At 35.8% G+C, this 20,198-nt stretch overlaps 1 protein-coding gene across 10 annotated transcripts in view; it reads right to left on the bottom strand.

The window, feature by feature from the left end:
* RMDN2 (regulator of microtubule dynamics 2) overlaps window positions 1-20,198 on the bottom strand; it is an 81,956-nt gene that overhangs the window by 31,930 nt on the left and 29,828 nt on the right. For 5 of the 10 annotated variants that reach the window (XM_074286607.1, XM_074286608.1, XM_074286609.1 and 2 more), the window contains 2 exons: window positions 2,461-2,638; window positions 1,775-1,877 (listed from right to left, as the gene is read on the bottom strand). In XM_074286607.1, coding sequence (XP_074142708.1) covers window positions 1,775-1,877; window positions 2,461-2,638 — 281 coding nt within the window. Of the gene's footprint in view, window positions 1-1,773; window positions 1,878-2,460; window positions 2,639-11,003; window positions 12,158-12,755; window positions 12,900-20,198 lie in introns of those variants that run through there. The other 5 variants (XM_074286611.1, XM_074286612.1, XM_074286604.1 and 2 more) reach the window with 4 other exon arrangements.

The raw sequence follows: 20,198 nt of genomic DNA, 5'->3' as shown, positions 1-20,198 counted from the left end.
GTTGTCTAAAAAGGAGGTGCTTTGCTCCATACTGAAGGTCTTTGGACAAAAGCTGGCTAACAATTTGTTATGCTGTAAGGTAAATTTCTGTTTAAGTATTGATCAATTATACCTACTGTTTGAAGAAAAATCTTCAAAGATGCTCTATTGCTTTTTTTCTGCTCTAAGAGGCAATTCGATAAGACTTTAATTCTCCATTGCTAATGTTTTACAAATAAAATATTTTGTATTTTAAATCAATGTTACCTTTAGTTGCTAAGTTTCTTTCATTGACAAAGGTCAAGTGTTTTGTTTTCACATTTCTTTTGGCCTTTTTATTAGTGACAGCTTTACATTGCTCAAACTTCTCTATGTATATGGTGATAAACTTCGAAGTGGCAATGATCAGAATTAATTTTATGCATTTCACAGTTTTATAGCCAACGACTTATTTAATAAGGCAGACTTGCAGTTGTAATTCACCTTTCCAATCTTGACTAGTCTGGAGATCTGGTCTCAAGATATCTTGTCCTTTGGATTTATAGTTAATTGTATATTCAGTCAATTAACAATAATGTATTCGATGCTTACTAGTGCAGAGTATTTATTATGTTCATCTTCTTATCAATTTACAAGAGCTTATGATATTCTTTGTTTGCAAGATACTGTATTAAGTACTAGGGATGAAAAAATGAATGAAAAACAATATTCACTCTCAAGACACTTATTCTAATGGGAATAGACATAGCAGCAGCAGCAGTAGTAATAACAATAACACCACCATAATCATCACCAACAACAACTACTATTATTGCTGCTGCTGCTGCTATTACTACCACCACTACTGCAAGACAACATTAAAACTATCCTTAAGAATGGGAAAATTAGTATTAAAAATGTTTATTTTCATAGAAGACAAAACAAGAAGAAACAGGTTTGTATTACATTGAAAACATTTGGGAACATTAAGTCTGAAGAATAGAAGAGTTATATAGGACATAATTTCTATCTTTAAGTATCTGAATGACCATTATGTGGAAAAGAGATCATATTTGTTCTATTTGTTTCTAGAGATCAAAAATAAGAGCAATGGTAGGAGTAACAAAGAGGTAGATTTAGGTTTAATATAAGGGGGGAAAAACTCTCCTACCTTCCTAACAAATTATAGCTATCTATAAAAACCAAAGCAAAACAGAAAAAAACAGGATATATTACAATGTAGGGAGATCTGACTTCAGGGAAGTCTTCAAGAGAGATCAGATAGCTATGTATGGTGTGTATTGTAGGAATATTATTATTCAGGTATAGTTTGGACTAGATGGCTTATAAGGTCCCTCTCTCAACTCTGAGCTTCTATGATTTGATATAAGGCAGATCTTTTTTAAAATTTCAAAGAGTTATTATTAATATTAAGAGAAGTTGATGAATCTCCACCACTGAGCTTTCTAAAAATTTAATGGCAGATTCATGGGCAATTCAAACATAGAATTTTAAACTTTGAAGGGATCTTTGAGATTATTTGCTTCTAAGGACTAATTTTTCATGTAAAAAAAAAAAAAAGGTGAAATAAATTTTCCACAATTATACAGCTAGATATTAGTAGATACATGTTTATTAGTCTAGTTTTAATGGCCAATAATGCATACCTTGACTGTATATATCCTAATTAAGTAAAATAAAATTTTAAATGATTTCAACTAAGAAATTTGTAAGATGAAATGTTTTCATCTTCAAGGATTTTGATACTTATCTTAAATTTTAAAAAGGTAATTAAGTTAAAAAACTCACTACCTACCATCAGAAGCATATTTTTTCTTTTCTCCCATATTTGTAGATAGTTCGTACATATCTCCATAAGCTCTAACTAATCTCCACATAAACTCAATATCATCTTTATACTAAAAAAGAGAGAAAGTATGCACATTAGATTAGATAACTGATTTATCTAAAATGTAAAATATTCTGTCTGAATATAACTATTTAAGAATGGTATTACAGATGACTGCCAACAATGTGAATGTCAATGTATGCCCAAGTAAAACTGGTAATTAAGGCCATTAGTCTCCATATGATTGCCTATTATGCTATGGTATTAAAACTATTTAAACATTAGGATCATAGATTAATGATAAAAGGGTCTTCAAACTTCATTTCATAGACGAGAAAATTGAGGTCAGGGGAAGGGAGTCCAAAGTTATTCTGGTAATAAGTGCCAGAGTAGCTTTGGAGCTCGTGTCTTTGATTTAAAATCCAGTGGTCCTCCCACTACACCATTTTGTTTCTTCTGCTATGCTACAGAGATACTTAAGTCTCTCAAAATCTGAGAAGAATGGTGTATGTAAATTACCTGCTTTTTCCTAGGCATTTATTTACCATCCCCTCCAGACCACAATAAGGCATAATACTAGGATTTTGTTGAGGAGATTTAATTGATAAGATACTTTAATCAATAAGAGAGTTATTTCATCATATTTCCCTTACCTTGTTTTTATGGTTGCACAGGAGTTCAAAAGCTTTCTGTTTATCAGAATCACTTTTTAAATGTAAGTCATCAACCATCTCAATAAGAACAGGTAAGCTCAATCGTTTTGCTGTTTTTTTACTTGCCTTATGGCCAAACAAATGCCCCCTTTCAGTGTCGCTCTGAGCTGTAACATACCTAAAATTTCAGAAACAAGCATTAAAGCTTCTAAAAGTTGTTACAGATAATTAAAGGCTAATAATAAAGGCATAATGGAGAGATAAAGACATAGCAGAAACTGAATAAATGCCCCTTATTAAACATTTTGTGATAATTTCCCAAATTCTGCTTAATTCATAACAATTCATGTTATGGTATTCAATGTCTACAATGACAGTGTCATTCTCATTCGCTCACAACTCAAAAGCATTGTCTTTGCTGGTTCTAATTGTGAATTTACAGTATACAACCACATAATTCAATAATGCTCATTCATATCCAGCAACATAAAATCTAATGCCAATGTATTTAATACTTTTTGAGAACAAATGTATTTAAGTATTCAGATTTCTTAAGAATCATTTGTTGTTAATTGTTTCAGTTGTGTCCAATTTTCTGGGACCCCACTTGGGGTTTTCTTTGGTAAAGACACTGGAGTGGTATAAGCACTGAGGTTAAGTGACTTACTTGGGGTCATACAGCTATTGTGTGAAACAAGATTTAAAATCAGCTCCTCCTGAATCCAAGGCTAGTGTTCTATTCATTGCCCTACTCATTACCTGAGAAGAATCAAAGGCAATACTTAAAGAGATCTTTCATTGCACTAGTGTCCACTGGCAGTTCAAAACCCTTCTGTACATTAATAGTGTCATGATTTGCTGCAGTGAAAAGCATTCATCATTACCTCGATGCTTTAATACAAAGTTTCTTAACTTGTGGATGGAGACTCTATATGGGCTCTCATAACTGAACGTGATGGCTACAAAATTATGATTTATTATCAGTAAATGTTTGATTTGTATACCTATTTTAGATACTTGTATACCTGGGGTTGAGTAAAAATGGGTCATGAGTTGTAAAAGTTTAAGAAGCCCTGCTTTTATAGATAGGCTTCGTGAGTTCTATAGCCCCCCCAAATTTGCTTCTTGCAATGAACCTCTCCTGTGTGAAGATGGTAGTGCAAACATATGAATGCAGAGTCTGGTGTAGAAATATACACAATAGAAAAAAACACGAGATACCAGGAAGAGGAGAAAGATGGGAAAAAAATGGAGAATAGAGTCAGATTAATTATAAGACAAACTAACATTAGAAGGCAGATTGTGAAGAGGAATTTAAAAGGAAGTAAACATTGAGAAACTATAATTGGAAGTATGACTGAGGAGAAAGGGAAAGGGGCCAGGATGAAAAAGTAGACTACAAGAAGCACCACATTTCTCTTCTTTGTAAGAGATATGTCATAAAGCAAAGAGAGGGAAAAGTAGCTGAAGGAAAGCTGAAGGAAAAGATATAGTTAATGACAGTGACTCTGAATGTGAATGGGATCATCTAACTTATTACAGAATGGAAGAAGATTAATTAGAAGGGATGATGACAGAATGAGCAGACTGAACAATATTGTCTCACAAAATCAGTGGAAAACAGTGGAGAAAAAAAAAACAGAGCTACAGAAAGCTAGGCATGAAGCTCAATGAAGAGAGATTATTTTCACAGCAGGTGTAGATATAGATGTCAGCATATTTATACTTTGTCAGTACTCTCAGTTCTGTCTGTTCCTGTGACTAGTATTGGAATGTGTAGTAAAGAAATCCTTCTAAAAATCTCCATTTTAAGAAGGCTCCCATGTCAATAATTTCTTCTTACGCATTGCTTATATATCACCCATGTGTTACATGTATGTTGCTCACATATAATAAAGGATACTATACTTTTATGTGACACTTATACCATCTATGTTAATGACACTTCATTTAATTCTAGATAATGCATTATATGTGATAAATATGCTGTATGTGCTGTATAAATCTAACATGCCATTTATGATGTTACGTACCATGTAAGCACATTCTTCATGTAGATATCAAACAGGTATGTGGATGACATATCAGCACTGGTACTCACACCTCATCCATTCATTCTGACCCTCTGATTGGAAGGCTGTAGAACTGAAGTTCAATATAAAGAACTTCTAAAGCTGGCATTTTTAAAGGGCTCCCATGTTCACATATATTGTTTATATATATATGTTATACCTTATATATTGCCCATGTGCAGTACATGTGTCGTTAATTGTTTATACATTACTCAGGCTTATGGCAAAAAATCCTTGTAAAGTTTCTGTTTCAAGAGGACTCTCAGGTCAACCAACTTGTCAAATATATTGTTTACACATACACATATATGTGTGTGTGTGTATAAAATCCATGTATTAAATGTAGCATATTACAATGTGCAATAAACAATACATTGCATATGTTTTATATGTTAGTTATTATTCATGGGTAATGTGCATTATGCAGGCTGTTACATGTCATATGTTAAATATGTATTATATTACATGGGCATGTTGTGTATATGATTATAAATGTTACTATATAAGACATTTGTTATATAATACCCATATATATGTGTATTTAACAATCCAAACCAGTAAAAATTTAGTACAATCTAATCCAGTCCAAATTCATCCAATACACTTAAAGCTAGTCCAATATGGTAGTTTAATGCAGGTCCAGCCTATTCTGGCTCAATTTACTCCAACCTGGTCCAAGTTAGGCTAATCCAGTCTAGTCCAGTCCAATATAATCTAGCCCAGTATCTATAATCTAATCTAGTGTTATCTAATCTGGTCCAGTTTTGTCTAGTCTGATTCAATCTGGACGAAACTGGTCCAATCTAGTCCAGTTAGGGTTAACCTAGTCAGTATGGTCCAATTCAATCCATTCTAATCCTATTCAGTCTAATCCAATACAGTACCATCAGAGTCAATCCAATCTAATCCTATCCAGTCCAATCTGGCTCAATATAGTTTAATCCTATTCAATTCAATCCAATCTGCTTTATTCCAGTCTAATTTCAATCTGGTTTAATTCAATCCAAAATGATCTAAATCAGTTCAATCTGGGTCAAATAAATTCCCTCCAGTTCAAAATGATCCAAATACATTTCAATATAAATTCAATCTATTTCAAATGAGATTTATGGTTCCCATTTTAAACAGATCTAATCTGGTTTATTTGTCATGTAGAACATATGGCATAAACAATGTCGATATAATCAATGATATTGTTCTTTTATAATATCAGTATTGGTGCTCATACCTTTGTTCTTTGATTAAAAGGCTATAAGAGATTAGCTTACACAAGAGATGTTATGAAGATACAAATGCCAAGCCTTAGCAACAGATTAGACATAGGGAGAGAAAATGAGGCAGCAGAAAAGAATGATTCCTAAGTTGAAAGCCTGGGAAATGGACCACAGAGGTACCTTTTACAACAAAATGGTAGTTATGGAAGAGTAGTGGGTTTGGAGGGAAAAATAATGAGTTTGCTTTGTGACATGTTGATTTCAAGATGTCTACAAGACATCCACTTTGAAATATTCAATAGCATTTAAAGTTGTAAGACTGATAATCAGCAAAGAGATTAGGGCTAGATAGATTTGAAAATCATCAATATAAAGATGACAATTAAATGTGAGTTGATCAGATCATCAAGTGAAAAAATATAATAGAGGAAGAGAGAGGAGAAAAGAAGGAAGAAGAGAGGAGAAGAGAGGAGGGAAGAAGAGAGCAGAAGATATGAAAGAAAAGGGGAGAAAAAGAGAAAAAGCGGGGAGAAGAAAAGGCACAGGACAAAGTTCTAGGCGATAGCCATGGTTAAAATATGTGACCTGATATGAATATTACTGTTCTATAAGAAATGACCAACAGGATGATTTAAGAAAGGCCTGGAGAAACTTACATGAACTGATGCTGAGTGAAATGAGCAGGACCAAGGGATCATTATATACTTCAACAACAATACTATATGATCAATTCTGATGGATGTGGACATCTTCAACAATGAGATGAACCAAATCAGCTCCAACAGAGCAGTAAAGAACTGAACCAGCTACACCCAGCAAAAGAACTCTGTGAGATGACTATGAACCACTACATAGAATTCCCAATTCCTCTATTTTTGTCTGCCTGCATTTTTGATTTCCTTCACAGGCTAATTGTACACTATTTCAAAGTCTGATTCTTTTTCTGCAGCAAAACAACTATTTGGACATGTATACATATATTGTACTTAATTTATACTTTAACGTATTTAACATGTATTTGTCAACCTGCCATCTGGAGGGGGGGAGGGGAAAAATTAGAACAAAAGGTTTGGCAATTGTCAATGTTGTAAAATTACCCATGCATATATCTGGTAAATAAAAACTATTAAAAAAAAATGTGACCTGGATGGAAATCCAGCAAAGTAAACTGGGAAACAGTCAGATAGATAGGTGGACAAAATGGAGAAAGCAATGTCATAAAAACCTAGAGAGAAGAGGGTAATGAGCAGTGTCTAAGGCTGTAGAAAAGCCAAGGATATGGACTGAAAAATATTTAATCTTTAACAGACAACTTATAAAGCTTTATTGAAAGCAATTTCAGTGAATGATGAGATCAGAAGATAGAGTAGAAAATTGAGAAGCACTTATTTTAAATTGAAACATTGAAGAATAAGTAAGAATGATGATGACAGGTGGGGATATATCTGCTTAAAAAGATAGGATGAAATGGGGTTATTGGTAGTTGTTGATGATCAACTCAAAAACGGATGTGGATTAGAGATAAAATTCTAAGAAAAGAAGTGAAATGGCATAGAGTAAAAAGAGCAGGGCTTGGGACAGAGCCCTGGAGGATAGTCAGATAGTGATTGTGGGCTGAATGAAGATTCAGCAAAGGAATCTGAGGAGCAGCCAGGCAGGTCAAAAGGGTCATGTCACAAAGACCCAAGGAAGGAAAAAACAATATCCCAGAGGAGGTGATCATAGCATTAAATGTTACAAAGAAGTCAAGCCATATTGAAGCAAAAAAGGTTTTCTTATCAGTAATTAGGGACACACTAGCACAATAAAAGCTCTCAGTGATGTGGCAGTCAGCTAGATTTTGCTCACAACTCTGGTTTTAGCTATTCCTTCAAAGCTTCCTAAAAGGACATATGTTATTTGTGCTCTGTGACCTTTTCTTCATTTCTCTTTCAAAAGTTGTTACATTTGTCCTTTCTTTTGGATACATCTGAACTAGTTCAGAAAAAACTTTAAGTATAAATGGACAGCTATTTCTAAAATGGCCTTATAGTCATGTTAACCAAACCACTTTAGTTGCTGGTTTCCATATCTCACCCTTTTTGTTACTATAATAAATCACAGTGACTCTCCTCTACCTGCTCTAGTAGCAAGTCTTCGAATTTAAAACACTTAAAATTATTATGTATACTATACTTGGGTCTCCTCACATTATAGAATATTATATAATACATTCTTCAGTGGAGCAACTATGTCATTTTTCATGAAGGGACAGAGAATGTTAAATTTCTTTCTTTGAAATCCTACAGCTTACATTAGATACTTAACAAATGCTTATTGAATCAAAAGTTAGACCTCAAATGCACCATTACAAATATCAATATTCAGTTGTAATAAAATCAAGCACATGAAATTTTTTTTCTTTCAGTAATATTTGAGGTGTCAAAAATGACACAACTTTTTATCATAGCACTCCATAAAAATCATGACTTTGTGTTTACTGATTATAATCTTCTCAGGTTTGTGCACAAAGTATAGTAGGGAACAAAGGAGCCAAGATCACTGTGATATCCTTGGGCAGTATTTGGTCAAACTCTGTACCACTCTTTTTCCTTCCTTCTTCCATTTCTTTTCTCCCTTCAGAGGGATCTGAGTGAACAAAATGACCACAGAATATAGATTTGTTTAAAATAACTAATTTTTATAACACTTTAAAGTAGATAAAACTCTTTCCTCTAAGCCACCTTATGAGATGGGAAGCATGAAAATTACCGTTTCCATTCAACAGGTAAGGAAATTTGAGGTCCAAGGAGGTGAGTGATGTTCATGGAAACATGAGTTTAATTAACATGAGTTAATGTCAGAGTTCAATTTAAAACTAAGGATATTTTCTAGTATGCATCATAAAAAAGGAGGGAGGGACAATTATCCAGGAGGAATGTGCTATGTGAAATTCAATTCAGTAAGCATTTCTTAAGTGCCTACTCTGTGTCCAATGCTCACTTTAGTGCATTTTAAGTTATTATACCAACCACACTAGCCTTCAATAACAATAGCTCTTATTTCTGTAGCATTCAAACCATTTACAAATTCCTTTATTCATCATAACCCTGGGGTTGGTGAGGACAAAAATACTCCCATTTACTAGAAAGGTAATAATTTACCCAAACTCTTACAGCTTGGTCTTGCCAGACCAAGGGTTTGGCCCTAGGTCCTTTGAATCCAAGTTCAACATTCTTTCTAATATATTAATGTGTCTCTATGACTCTAATTTTCTCAATGTAAATACAAAATTAAAGCCTACCCAGATAAGTCCAAGAAAAATTTAGAATCCCCCATATCTGTAAGTGCATACCAAAATGTTGCTCTAAGAAAAAGAAACATTCCCATATGGTTTTTCCAACAGCAAATAGAGATGGAGTCATCAGTTTTCTCTTGGGCTTAGTGATTTACTAACATTGAAATAGCACATTTACATACATATTTTGCCTCTTTCTCACAGTATTAAAATTTGTCTGTAGGTGGTGGTGATTTTTTTTGAACGGCACAGGCGGGCAGGAGGGGACTAGTGAACCATTTCTTCACAGAAAGGTGTATTCCTTAATAGGATCATTGATAGCTGATGATGATCAACTCAGAAAATAGCTCAGAAAATAGTTGTGAATTAGAGGTAAAATTCTAGGAATAGAAGCTGATGAGACTACCAAATGAGATGGCATAGAGTGAAAAGGGAGCAGAACTTGGGGCAGAGCTTTGAAAGCTTGCTTAGAACAATTAAACAGATATGGAAACTGATGCTATTTGGCTAAAGGAAAGGAATTGTTCGTAGGGGCAAAATGGTGATTACTGCCACCAGGCACATACATGCACAAAAATAAAACTCATTTAATAAGGCAATTGCCTATTCAAAATCTCTTCCAATTATTTTCCAATACTGAACAAGTATTTCTGGTCATAGTGACCTTGGCTTTTGAATTGTTCTATTGTTCTATATAAAGCAGACTGAAAAAAAAAAATCACCATGGTCTGTTTAATTGCAAAATATGCTAAATAGAGAAAAGTCAACATGAAAATAAATGGGAGTAATATCTTGACCTAATCTTATAATCTAATAAATAATATCAAATAATATCTCTTGTCTTCTATTAGTAAAAGCTAAAATTCTAAATAAATCTAATGTATCTTCATAGCTGCTAATGCATATTTTTCATTAACTGAATGCATTTGAGGGAATAATTCTAATTTTTTTATTGATTGCAAATTGTGTGATTCTATATAATTTCTAGTTCTTAAAAAATTATTGGAGAGTATTCTTTACCCACTGAAACGGACTGCACAAAATTCTGTGCAAAGGCTTGCTGCACACAAGTACGACTTCCTTTTACAATATATCATCCTAAAAAAGTAGGAGGAGTGTTAACTATCTAAGAGGAATGATTTTCCAGATTATCCAAAACCAAGGTAATCATATCTATGTGCTCCTCTTTTAAACACTAGTTTGTTAAAAATGGATCTGCTTTCTTAAACTGTCTATAGTATACAAAGTGGATTGGGTTTTTTTTGTTCACTTGAGATACTTGTTTTAGAAAATCTTGATAAAAAGGCAGTGTGACATTAAAAATAGCACTAAAATAAAACTCCTTCATGGCAGGTACCTAAATAAAAACTCCTTCATGGCAAGTACCTTTTCAGTTTTGCTTTTGTACTGTCAACATGATATCTGGCACCTAGGAAGCCATTAATAAATGCTTGATGGGAATTAACTAAATTGAGTAGGCAGCAATTACTACTAAATGATATGAAAGAAAATGAGTAAGTAGGTGAATTAAATATAGACATGCATTTTGTGCTAATAATAGATAACATTTATATAGCCCTCACTATGAGTTTACATTGTGCCTCACACCACCAACACTACTACCCCAGTGGGCAAAATGTAAAGGAAAAAAGAACCAAGGGATATAGAATCAAGCGGAATTGTTCTTTTACCTAGACCAATTTAAAGATTTTATCTTTAGAAAAGGGATAAAGCAATTGATTCAAAAAACTTTGGGGATGAATAGTTTCTAAATTCTAGAAATGATCTAAAGGAAATAATATGGCTTTTGACCCTATTTTAGACTAAATGAATGAATGGGTCCTCATTCTGAGAGTGTAGTCAAACCTGCCTGTGGTTAAATTATTTGTGGATTAACTGTAGAGGGAAGTCAAATATGAATTCCTTGAACCTATCTAAAATTTGCCTGGTGGAGAAATTGGTTAAATATAATCAAGTCACCCAGCATATGCAGACTGAGATGAGTTTCCCCTCTTGGAAGGCGAGTGAAGCTTTGTGGTAACCTGTTCCTAGAAGATGTTGGGTATACTTCATCATCACCATAGGATACTGAAGTACTTTGATTTTTCAAGTTGCCACTTCTTTCCTTTTTCTTGAACAAAGAAGACAGTGTACTTTTGGATATGAGTTTATTAATCACACTTGAATGGTGACCCTTGTTCTTTATAGCTTGAGAGGAATGAAGTTCATTTTCCCCCTGATCGCCACATGGGTCTAATGAATCTTGAGGTTTGGCAGAAGTAGTCCCAGAGGAAATTCCACTTTGCGGCATATGGTGATCTCTCATAGTGTTTTCTGAGACAATTTTATCTTGAGGTTCCTCAAATGACTCTTCTTTTTGAGAAATGCCATTAGTCTCTTTATGTTTCCCAAAGAAAGAATACAACCCAGCCATGGTGAAGATGACGCTAGCCATGCTCTTAGGGTGATTTCGGTTAACTACACTTCGACGGTTAGGTTTGTTAGGCTTTTTCTGACTGGTACTGGTTTCAGTTAAAATCTGAGGGTGGCTTGTAGTAGCTTCAGAATCTTGATAAATTTTTGGCAAAATTTCACTGTGATCCAAATGAGGGGTTTCATCAATTGGGTGGAATTGAGTCAGTGCTCTAAGCTCATCTTCAGAAGTAATTCCATCTAGCTGAGCGATAGAAGAAAGCAAAATTTCACTACTTTTTAGAGGCATAGAAAGTGTTGTCTTTACTGGAAGAGGAATAAAATTTTCATTTTTTTCATCAATATTAGTAGTTGTTGGTTGAAAATAATTAAAAATTCTTTTTATTCCGAAAGAGGTTTCTCTCTTTTGAAAACCTTTGGATCCAGCAGCAGTTTTCGGATGGAAAACTGATGTAAAATGTTTTTGACTGCTAAATAAACCTCTACTTGTAGGAGGAGATAAGTCAGCTATATAAGACTTTTCTAAATTACTATTTTTTTCCTTACGAGAAGACTTGAGTCTTTTTTTAAGAGACCTGCTGGTAACTTTACAAGAAATAAATAATCTATTGTCCTGAGGATAAGCTTCATGTTGACGGGGACCAGAAGCAACTTGTTCTTGATTAGTGTCTTTCCTGGATGCCCTGGCTGAAAAACAGCAGCTAAAGGAAGAAAAGTGTGAACATGAGGAAAAATATAGGGAACAGGGTGCAATCTTGATAAGTCCCTTAAGATAATGTCATTATATAGACTATAGGGAAGAGAAGAAATAATTTTGGGCTGCACAAGATGATGTGGTTAATAGGACACTTAAATAAGCAGAAATGCCAGAGACCAAGATGCTGTCTCTATAATACTTGCACTTAATTTAGTTTGTAAAGATTTTATCCTTTAGGTATGAACCCAAAGAAATAACTGAAGCATATGGAAAACAAACCAAGTTGTCAAATTGGAATTAAACATTCTTTAAAGGAAAGTTAGACTAAATAATAACTAAAAACATTAGCTTTTAATATTACTTTGCAGAAAATTAATACAAGCACATAAAGACTTTAATAGATCACTGTTTATGATGTGTGTGATATTTACATTTTTCAACAGTATCTTTGGAGATGAAGGTAAAAATCAACATTTAGACTGCCTAGGAGCTCATTATTTTGAATTTAAGAAAGCAATAAAGCTTGGGTTGTGAATAAAAATAAATGTCTTTTACCATGTAATACATAATAAAATGGAAAACTAATATAAACATGGACCTACCTTAAGCACTTTCCCATACTGATAGTCTTAAAGAAACTGAAACTATATTAGACTCCTTTCCTATGCCACCATATTTGATTAACTATGTTTAAGAAATTCTTTACAAGTAGGGCAAAATCACATAGTAATAAAGAAGCATAAAGAGTGAACATAGCAACAGCACAGAATGTGATGACAGAGTCAACAGAATACGATGACATCAGTTCAGAATAAAATTGTTTTATAAATTGATTTTCTAAAACCTAATCCATATGAATGTAGAAAGACTGTTCCAATGAAGTTACATTCAGGGTACAAATTCAACTCAATTAAACAATTCAATTCAAATCCAATTCTATTGAACAACTTTATTTGTCAACTCCTATGTGCTGGAGTCACCATGTTATAAATTAGGGATAATACAAAAATTTAAAAATGGCATTTTCTTTTAATGTCAATGATGTTATAATGGAACAAAATAAAATGGTTATGTACAGCACAAATTAAAAAGGGATTAAGGCAAAGATGATATCCAGAAAATTTGGGGGCCTGCTTTCAGCCAAAGGAATTGGGACAGGCTTCATTCATGCCACTAGAAGGTGCCACTAGTTCTTGAAAGAATAAATATTCTAAAAAGATAGAGGTGACAAGGAAGATTTCTCTAGGGTAGGCTCAGTGAGGACAAATACACAAAAGTAGAAAAGGAAATACCAACATTGGTATTGATTTAGCTAAACCATAAGAGAATACATGAAAAGGAATAATATTAAAAAATAACTTGGAAAGGTAGATCTAATAAAGGTATTAGATCATGAAGGGATTTAAACATTATATCAATCAATAGAGCTCCACAGAAATGTTCAAAGAGAGATACCATGATCATTAGAAGTGCCTTTTGGCAGCTATATAAGAGGGATTTGAAGAGAAGTTGAGTATGAGGTGACTAATCTATTATAACCATCTGAGTCAAAGATTATTAAACTCTAGGTCACAACCCCATATAGGGTCACATAGAGGTTGCAAAAACTTTGGGAACAATTCTGGATGTGCAATGACCAAAAATTAACTCAAAATCTAACACGTAATTAACGTAAGGTTGTTTCTGGTGGGGCTTTGCCCGAGTTGCTTCCTGTAATTTTGCTGCAGCAAAATTCCTCAAATATTTTGCCAAGATTTAATTCTTGTTCAGCTCTAATCTTTTCATCAAAAATAAATTAAAATCCCCCTTTTTATTGAATGTCCACTTTCCCCCTGAAAGATAAAGCTTAATTTTGCTGGATAGTTGATTCTTGGCTGCAGTTTAAGTTTCTTTGCCTATATATCATATTCCAAGCACTTTGATACTTTAAAATGGAAGCTGCTACGTCTGGTTTTCCTTGACAATTTCTTGAAAGATGTTGTCTAGGCTCTTTTTTTCATTGTGGTTTTCAGGTAGTCCAATAATCTTTAAGATTGTCTCTCCTGGATCTATTTTCCAAGTCAGTTGTTTTTCTGATGAGGTATTTGACATTTTCTTCTATTTTTTTCTTTTCTTTTTCTTTTTTTAAATTTTTGTTTGATTCTTGATGTCTCTGAGTCATTTGCTTCCATTGTTCAATTCTAATTTTTAGTGGATTATTTGCTTCAGTTAGCATTTTTTTTTAAAGTCTCCTTTTGCATTTGCAAATTGAACTTTTAAATGAGTTATTTTGTTCATTGGATTTTTTTTCCATTTCAGAAATTGTTTTTCAACGAGTTGGTTTCTTTTTCCATTTTGCCAAAAAATTCTTTAAGGAGTGATTTTCTTCAGAAAATTTCTGTTTCCTTTCTAGAGCTCTCATTTCCTTTCCCCATCTTCCTTCTAACTCTTTTTTAATTCTTTCAAAAAAGCCTTGTAAGAGGGAGACCAACTTATATCACACCCTTTGAGGATCCATCTGGAAATGTTTTGCTTTTAGTGTCCTCAGGGTTTGAGGTCTGTCCTTCCCTGTTCTAAAAAACTTATGAAGTTCTATAGAGCTCTTTTTTGCTCATTTTTAAAGGTTGAAGTCTGCTCTTACAGCAAAAGGGAGATTTTTCTCAAGATTCCTCTCTAGGCAACAATGGCTTCATGCTGTCCTAGGGCTGGTGTGCTAGGAATCAGTGGCTCACTATTTGTCTTCTGTAATTGCTTTGGAAGTCTCACAGCTATTCTGCTGATCCAGTGGCAGAGTAACCAATGCTGCCGTATTTTGGCTAAAAGTCTCCCATTAGATTCCCCTAACCAGTAGAACCCTTTCTGCCCTGGGTCTCCCTGCATTGCACTGCACTGGGCTGGGCTGCACCTGTACTGGCCTGCAAACCTTCCTGTCACCCTCCCACTGAAGATGGGATGAAAAGAACCTATATGTATAAAAATATTTTTAGAAGCATTTTTCTTAGGACAAAGAATTAGAGGGGATGTCCCATCATTTGGGGAATGGCTGAATAAACTGTGGTATGTGATTAAGAAGGAACATTATTGTTCTAAAAGAAATGATGAGCAGGATGCTATTAGAAAAACCTATCCTCCACAAACTCATGCAAAGTTGATGGGGGTTGAGGTCCCTTTAAGATTCCTTTCTAATTGCCCAACTCATGGCTGACCTTGATTCACAAATCCGGGTCAAAGGCACCCTTTGAATATCCGGGCCCAGGCCCCACTATCAGCTCAGTTTCCCCCAGCCCTCACCTGATTTGAGCTAACTGAAAAGGTAGCCAAGAACTTGGAACCGCCCACAATCTTTTGGGTATAAAAGAGGTGAGCCGGAACTCCCTCTGGGCAGGAGCCCTTCCAGCCAACACATGGTATCCTTCCAGCCATGTAAAGCTAAATTAACATCTGAATTCTAAGTAGAGTTCCAATCTCTCTCTACTCGCCCAACCCCCAACTTTCTTTTCAGGAGTCGCTTATCTCCAATTAGGGTCTGACTTTTCTAAATGTCCCAAACACCCCACACCCTACACACTAAAAGATGGGTGTGGGTAGGACTTGGACCACTATTCTCTGCATCAAGTACAATCTTAGCCTCAGGTAAATGCTAGCTGCCTTCCCCACCCCCTGCCTCTTCTATCAGAGTAGGGAAGGGCCACGTGGGATTTATCCACACCCACCTTCTGCAGAGAAGGTTCTGAGTGAGATAGGCCTGTTTTTTTTAAGACTTGTTACAACTGGGGGACTTGTTAAAACTGTTTGACTATTGCTCTGCATGAGAAAAATTTTAACTTGCTGTATAAACCTGGTTAACTATTGCTGCATAAAACTTTGACTATTGCTGTTTCAGGAAATTTACTAGTCTGTTATGTATAATCTGATAATTTCTGTAAACAGGGGAGGAAGGAAAAAGATTTCAGCTGGTCAGAAAATTGGGAAAAACTGACTTCTTAAGTTCAGGCTGAATTGGAAACTATTTTACTCTTTACTTAAAATTTACTAGACTATGATTTGCCGAGTTATGTTTTAATTTGAAATCCCTTATTCAGTCTTTGGGATTATTCTTTAGAAACAACCAAAAATCAGACACCTGTCCAAAGACTGGCAGCCTCTCTGATCTGTTTCTCCACCCCTGTTACCCCAGTTCTTTATTATTTCAGCATTTTGACATTAAGACTCTAATGGTTTGGGGTGGCCTGTCTTGGTTTAACTGCATAATTTGCTCTTGTTCAAGAGAGAGAGAGAGAAAGAGAGAGAGACAGAGACAGAGACAGAGACAGACAGAGAGAGAGAGAGAGAGAGAGAGAGAGAGAGAGAGAGAGAGAGAGAGAGAGAGAGAAGCTCTCAAACTCCATTTTTTTGTCTCTCTCTGAGCCCCTGACTTGGGGTGCCTTCTTAGGGCAGCAGGACCGCCTTGAGCACTACTACACAGCAGAGGCTAAGTTAAATGCACAAATGACCACAGGCCTAAAGACTGTCCATCTCTGACTGAGATGCCCCCCAACTGCAGAGATTCGAACAGGGAGACTTGTGTGTCTCTCTGAATAAGGAATGCTGTTCTATACTATATTATTTTGGGGTTATTGGGGAGAAATTGGTTCTTGCTACAAGTCCTTGCATTTTCTAGTTTTAGTCTGGTTTATTATTGTCCTAACTCAGTTTCCCTAATTATCTTGCATCAGTCCTGCCTCAGTTTCCCTGCCTCTTAGTTCTGCAAAACCTCCCCCTGTCTCTTTATCAGAATACTTGATAAGATCTTATGTTTTAGAATAGCAGAATGCCTCTCCCATCCCAAGCTATGGGAATCTCTTATCAAGATGCTATCTCCACTGATTGTCATCTCTCTAGAGACCTACTCCAATATTGCTCTCACCTCTATTTCAGTCTTCCTGTTCATGAGGTAACAAAAACCCCCCACACTCTTTATCATCAAGGTGGGACATCTCAGTTTCCCAGGACTTGATTGATACTGTCTGGAGCTCTACACTCAAGCCAAGCATTGCTCATTGAGGCATCATGGCACAGCTCTGGCGAAATTAAAACTTTTTGTCGTATCTCTCTCTCTTAGGGATGCTTAAAGGGAATGAAAGCTATAGAGCTGGGGTCCGGTTCCTGCCTCTCAATAAACTCCACTGAACAGATTAACTAATTTATTTCTACCCACCTTGACAGGGCTTCCCTGCTGTTAGGACACACCCAGCAAAGTTAGCCCCTTTGAAGCAAACAAGGTTGGGAAAAGAGCAATACTCAAACTTAGCCTGGGTTTTCTGTGAATGCCATCCATACTTCGGTAGGATTTATTTCTAAAAGTTTAACTGCTAACTTCTTGAATTTTCTTATGTGGAATTAGACATTCTGTATATGATTATATTTGCATTGGGTATTTTAAAAGCAAACTGATTTGTATGAATAATTTTCACTTATGAAACACCTACTTGGATATGAACCTATGGAGACAAATTTCTTACTGTTATCAATATAAGGTTATGACAAATATTTGTTTAGAATTTATGTTCTTGCATTTTTTCCTTATGTAACTGGTTTTAAGATCAGAGTAATAGTCAATAGAAATTGTTAATGCAATTCAATTATGTCATACCTTGCTGTTTCCAGCCTGATTATATGTAACCATTGTATCCTAAATGCTTGGGCAAATAAGTATTTAGCCTGGTCATCTGTCTGCTACTGGACAACTAATAGAGATCTCTAAGACCAAAACTGACTTCTAACACCTGTTGGTTTCCCTTTATCTCGTTAACCTGAGACTCTCAGTTCTCTTCTCAGGGCAACTCCTGCCTCCAGACACTCAGAAACAGAGGTGCTCTTTTAATACAATTCTCTTCTAGACTTAAGCCTTAGAAGACCTCAGTCTGCCCTGAATTTGAGCTGGAGGAGCTGCCTTCTCACCACCACAGAACACCACAAGGGTTGAACTGGCCCCCCAGTGTCCTGTTCCCTGGTAGGAATTTGAGGTCTGACCCTGTTTCCCTTTTATCTCAGGACAGCCAGAACACCCCAGGGGCCGGTAAGGTGGATAGGCTATACTGATGCTTTTCACCCCTCCCCCATAAAGAGTGGGGAAACTAGGAAGGAAAAGATTCAGGATCTTTGCTTATTGAATAACTTACTCTCTTCAAGAAGAACAGCACAGTTTTTCCAACATTTCCAAGAGCTTAAACCACATTCTTATCTTGATCTCCAGCTCTGACAACTGGGGATACATACCCATCCCTAGACCCTGCCTTACAAAAGAGCAGTGGTTCAGGAAATCTACTAGGTATCAAGGCCTCTTGCCTCCCCTGACTTCTGAGTCCACACCCTTAATCCCAATCCCAGGAGAAATTAGCTTTCCTGGAAATTAAGGGTGAAAGAGCTAGGCTACAAATAATCTTTTCTCAGCATTTTCTCCTATTTCTCTTTGATAATTAGATGGGCCATCAGACAAGCAGCCCACAGAAGGGACCTGATGCATTTCTTGCTAAAGGCCCTATTCTCCTGAATGTCACCATCTCCACCCTGGATGACACCCCACTTTTAGTGTTCCCAAGATCTGTTTTCTCTAGGCTTCACACTTTGGATTTTCAGCTGGCCTTTCAGCCTGGAGAACATTGACTGGGGACAACTGACCGAGATACCCCCTCGATGCCCTGCTGCCATCCCCCACACCTCACGCCTCACCTCCTGGCATGGAACCCCAAATCTCTATGACCCTTGTCAGCTCGAAGCAGTTAAAAGGAGATCAACGCCCCTTTTCCCACATGCATCTGGAGGTGATGGTTTGAGGGGGGAACAAGACAAGGGGACCCTGCTACTCTGAAGATCTTTGTAGAAAGTCTTCAACCTTGCCTTAAATGAAGGATACGGCCCAAATTTTCTTTTTTTAAATGAATTTAAGTCTCAACTGTTTAAGGGGGAAATGATGGGGGTTGAGGTCCCTTTAAGATTCCTTTCTAATTGCCCAACTCATGGCTGACCTTGATTCACAAATCCTGATCAAAGGCACCCTTTGAATATCCGGGCCCAGCCCCCACTATCAGCTCAGTTTCCCCCAGCCCTCACCTGATTTGAGCTAACTGAAAAGCTCCCCAAGAACTTGGAACCGCCCACAATCTTTTGGGTATAAAAGAGGTGAGCCCAGAACTCCCTCTGGGCAGGAGCCCTCCCACCAACACATGGTATCCTTCCAGCCATGTAAGGGTTCCTGCCTGACCAGCAGCCACCTTCGGCCCTGGTCTTTTTCTAACTGAGCTTTACTTCCAAATTTCTACAATAAACCTTTTATTTATCAATCTAGGTTTTTTCAGGCCTGTAAATTCATTTACAGGAGACACTGCGCCTCATGGGATTATATTACTATCTATGTGCCAAGAAATGGAGTTCCCCCTTTCCTTTCCCTCATTAAAGTGAAATGTAATATGTACACAGTAATAGTAAAGTTGTGGCATTATCAGATGTAAATAACTTTTTTTATTCTCAGCATTATAATAATCTAAGACTATTATAAAGGACTCATGATGAAAAATGCTATCCATATCCAGAGAAAGAACTGATTGTATCTGAATATCCACTGAAGCACACTTTTTTTTTCTTGAGGGTTTTTTTTTTTTGGGGGGGGGAAGAAACTATATTTTCTTTGCAACACAACTTTTATGGAAAAGTTTTGCATAACTTCACATGGGCATTTCTCAATGAGGGGGTAACGAGGAAGAGAGAAAATCTGGAACTCAAAATTTAAAAAAAATGTTAAAAACTATTTTACATTTAACTGGAGAAAGTGAAAATACTAAGACATAAAAAGAGTTAATGGAAAACAGAGAAGATAGGTTAGTTGCCCAAGATTATATAGTTAGTGTGGGTCAAAGATGGGATTTAAACCCAATTCTTTCTGACTCGAAGGGCATCCAATTTTGTATCCACTAAGCCATATTTTGCATTTAATCTCATAATAATATTTTAAATGTTAGGATGATATAAAAGGGGAAGAATGGAAATTGGCATAGTTAGTAGGAAGAAAATTTATTGGCATCATGAAA

This window comes from Sminthopsis crassicaudata, chromosome 2 (assembly GCF_048593235.1).
Source record: "Sminthopsis crassicaudata isolate SCR6 chromosome 2, ASM4859323v1, whole genome shotgun sequence".
Lineage (NCBI taxonomy): Eukaryota > Metazoa > Chordata > Mammalia > Dasyuromorphia > Dasyuridae > Sminthopsis > Sminthopsis crassicaudata.
The sequence above is the reverse complement of the archived record's forward strand: the minus strand, read 5'-3'. Positions and strand labels throughout refer to the sequence as shown.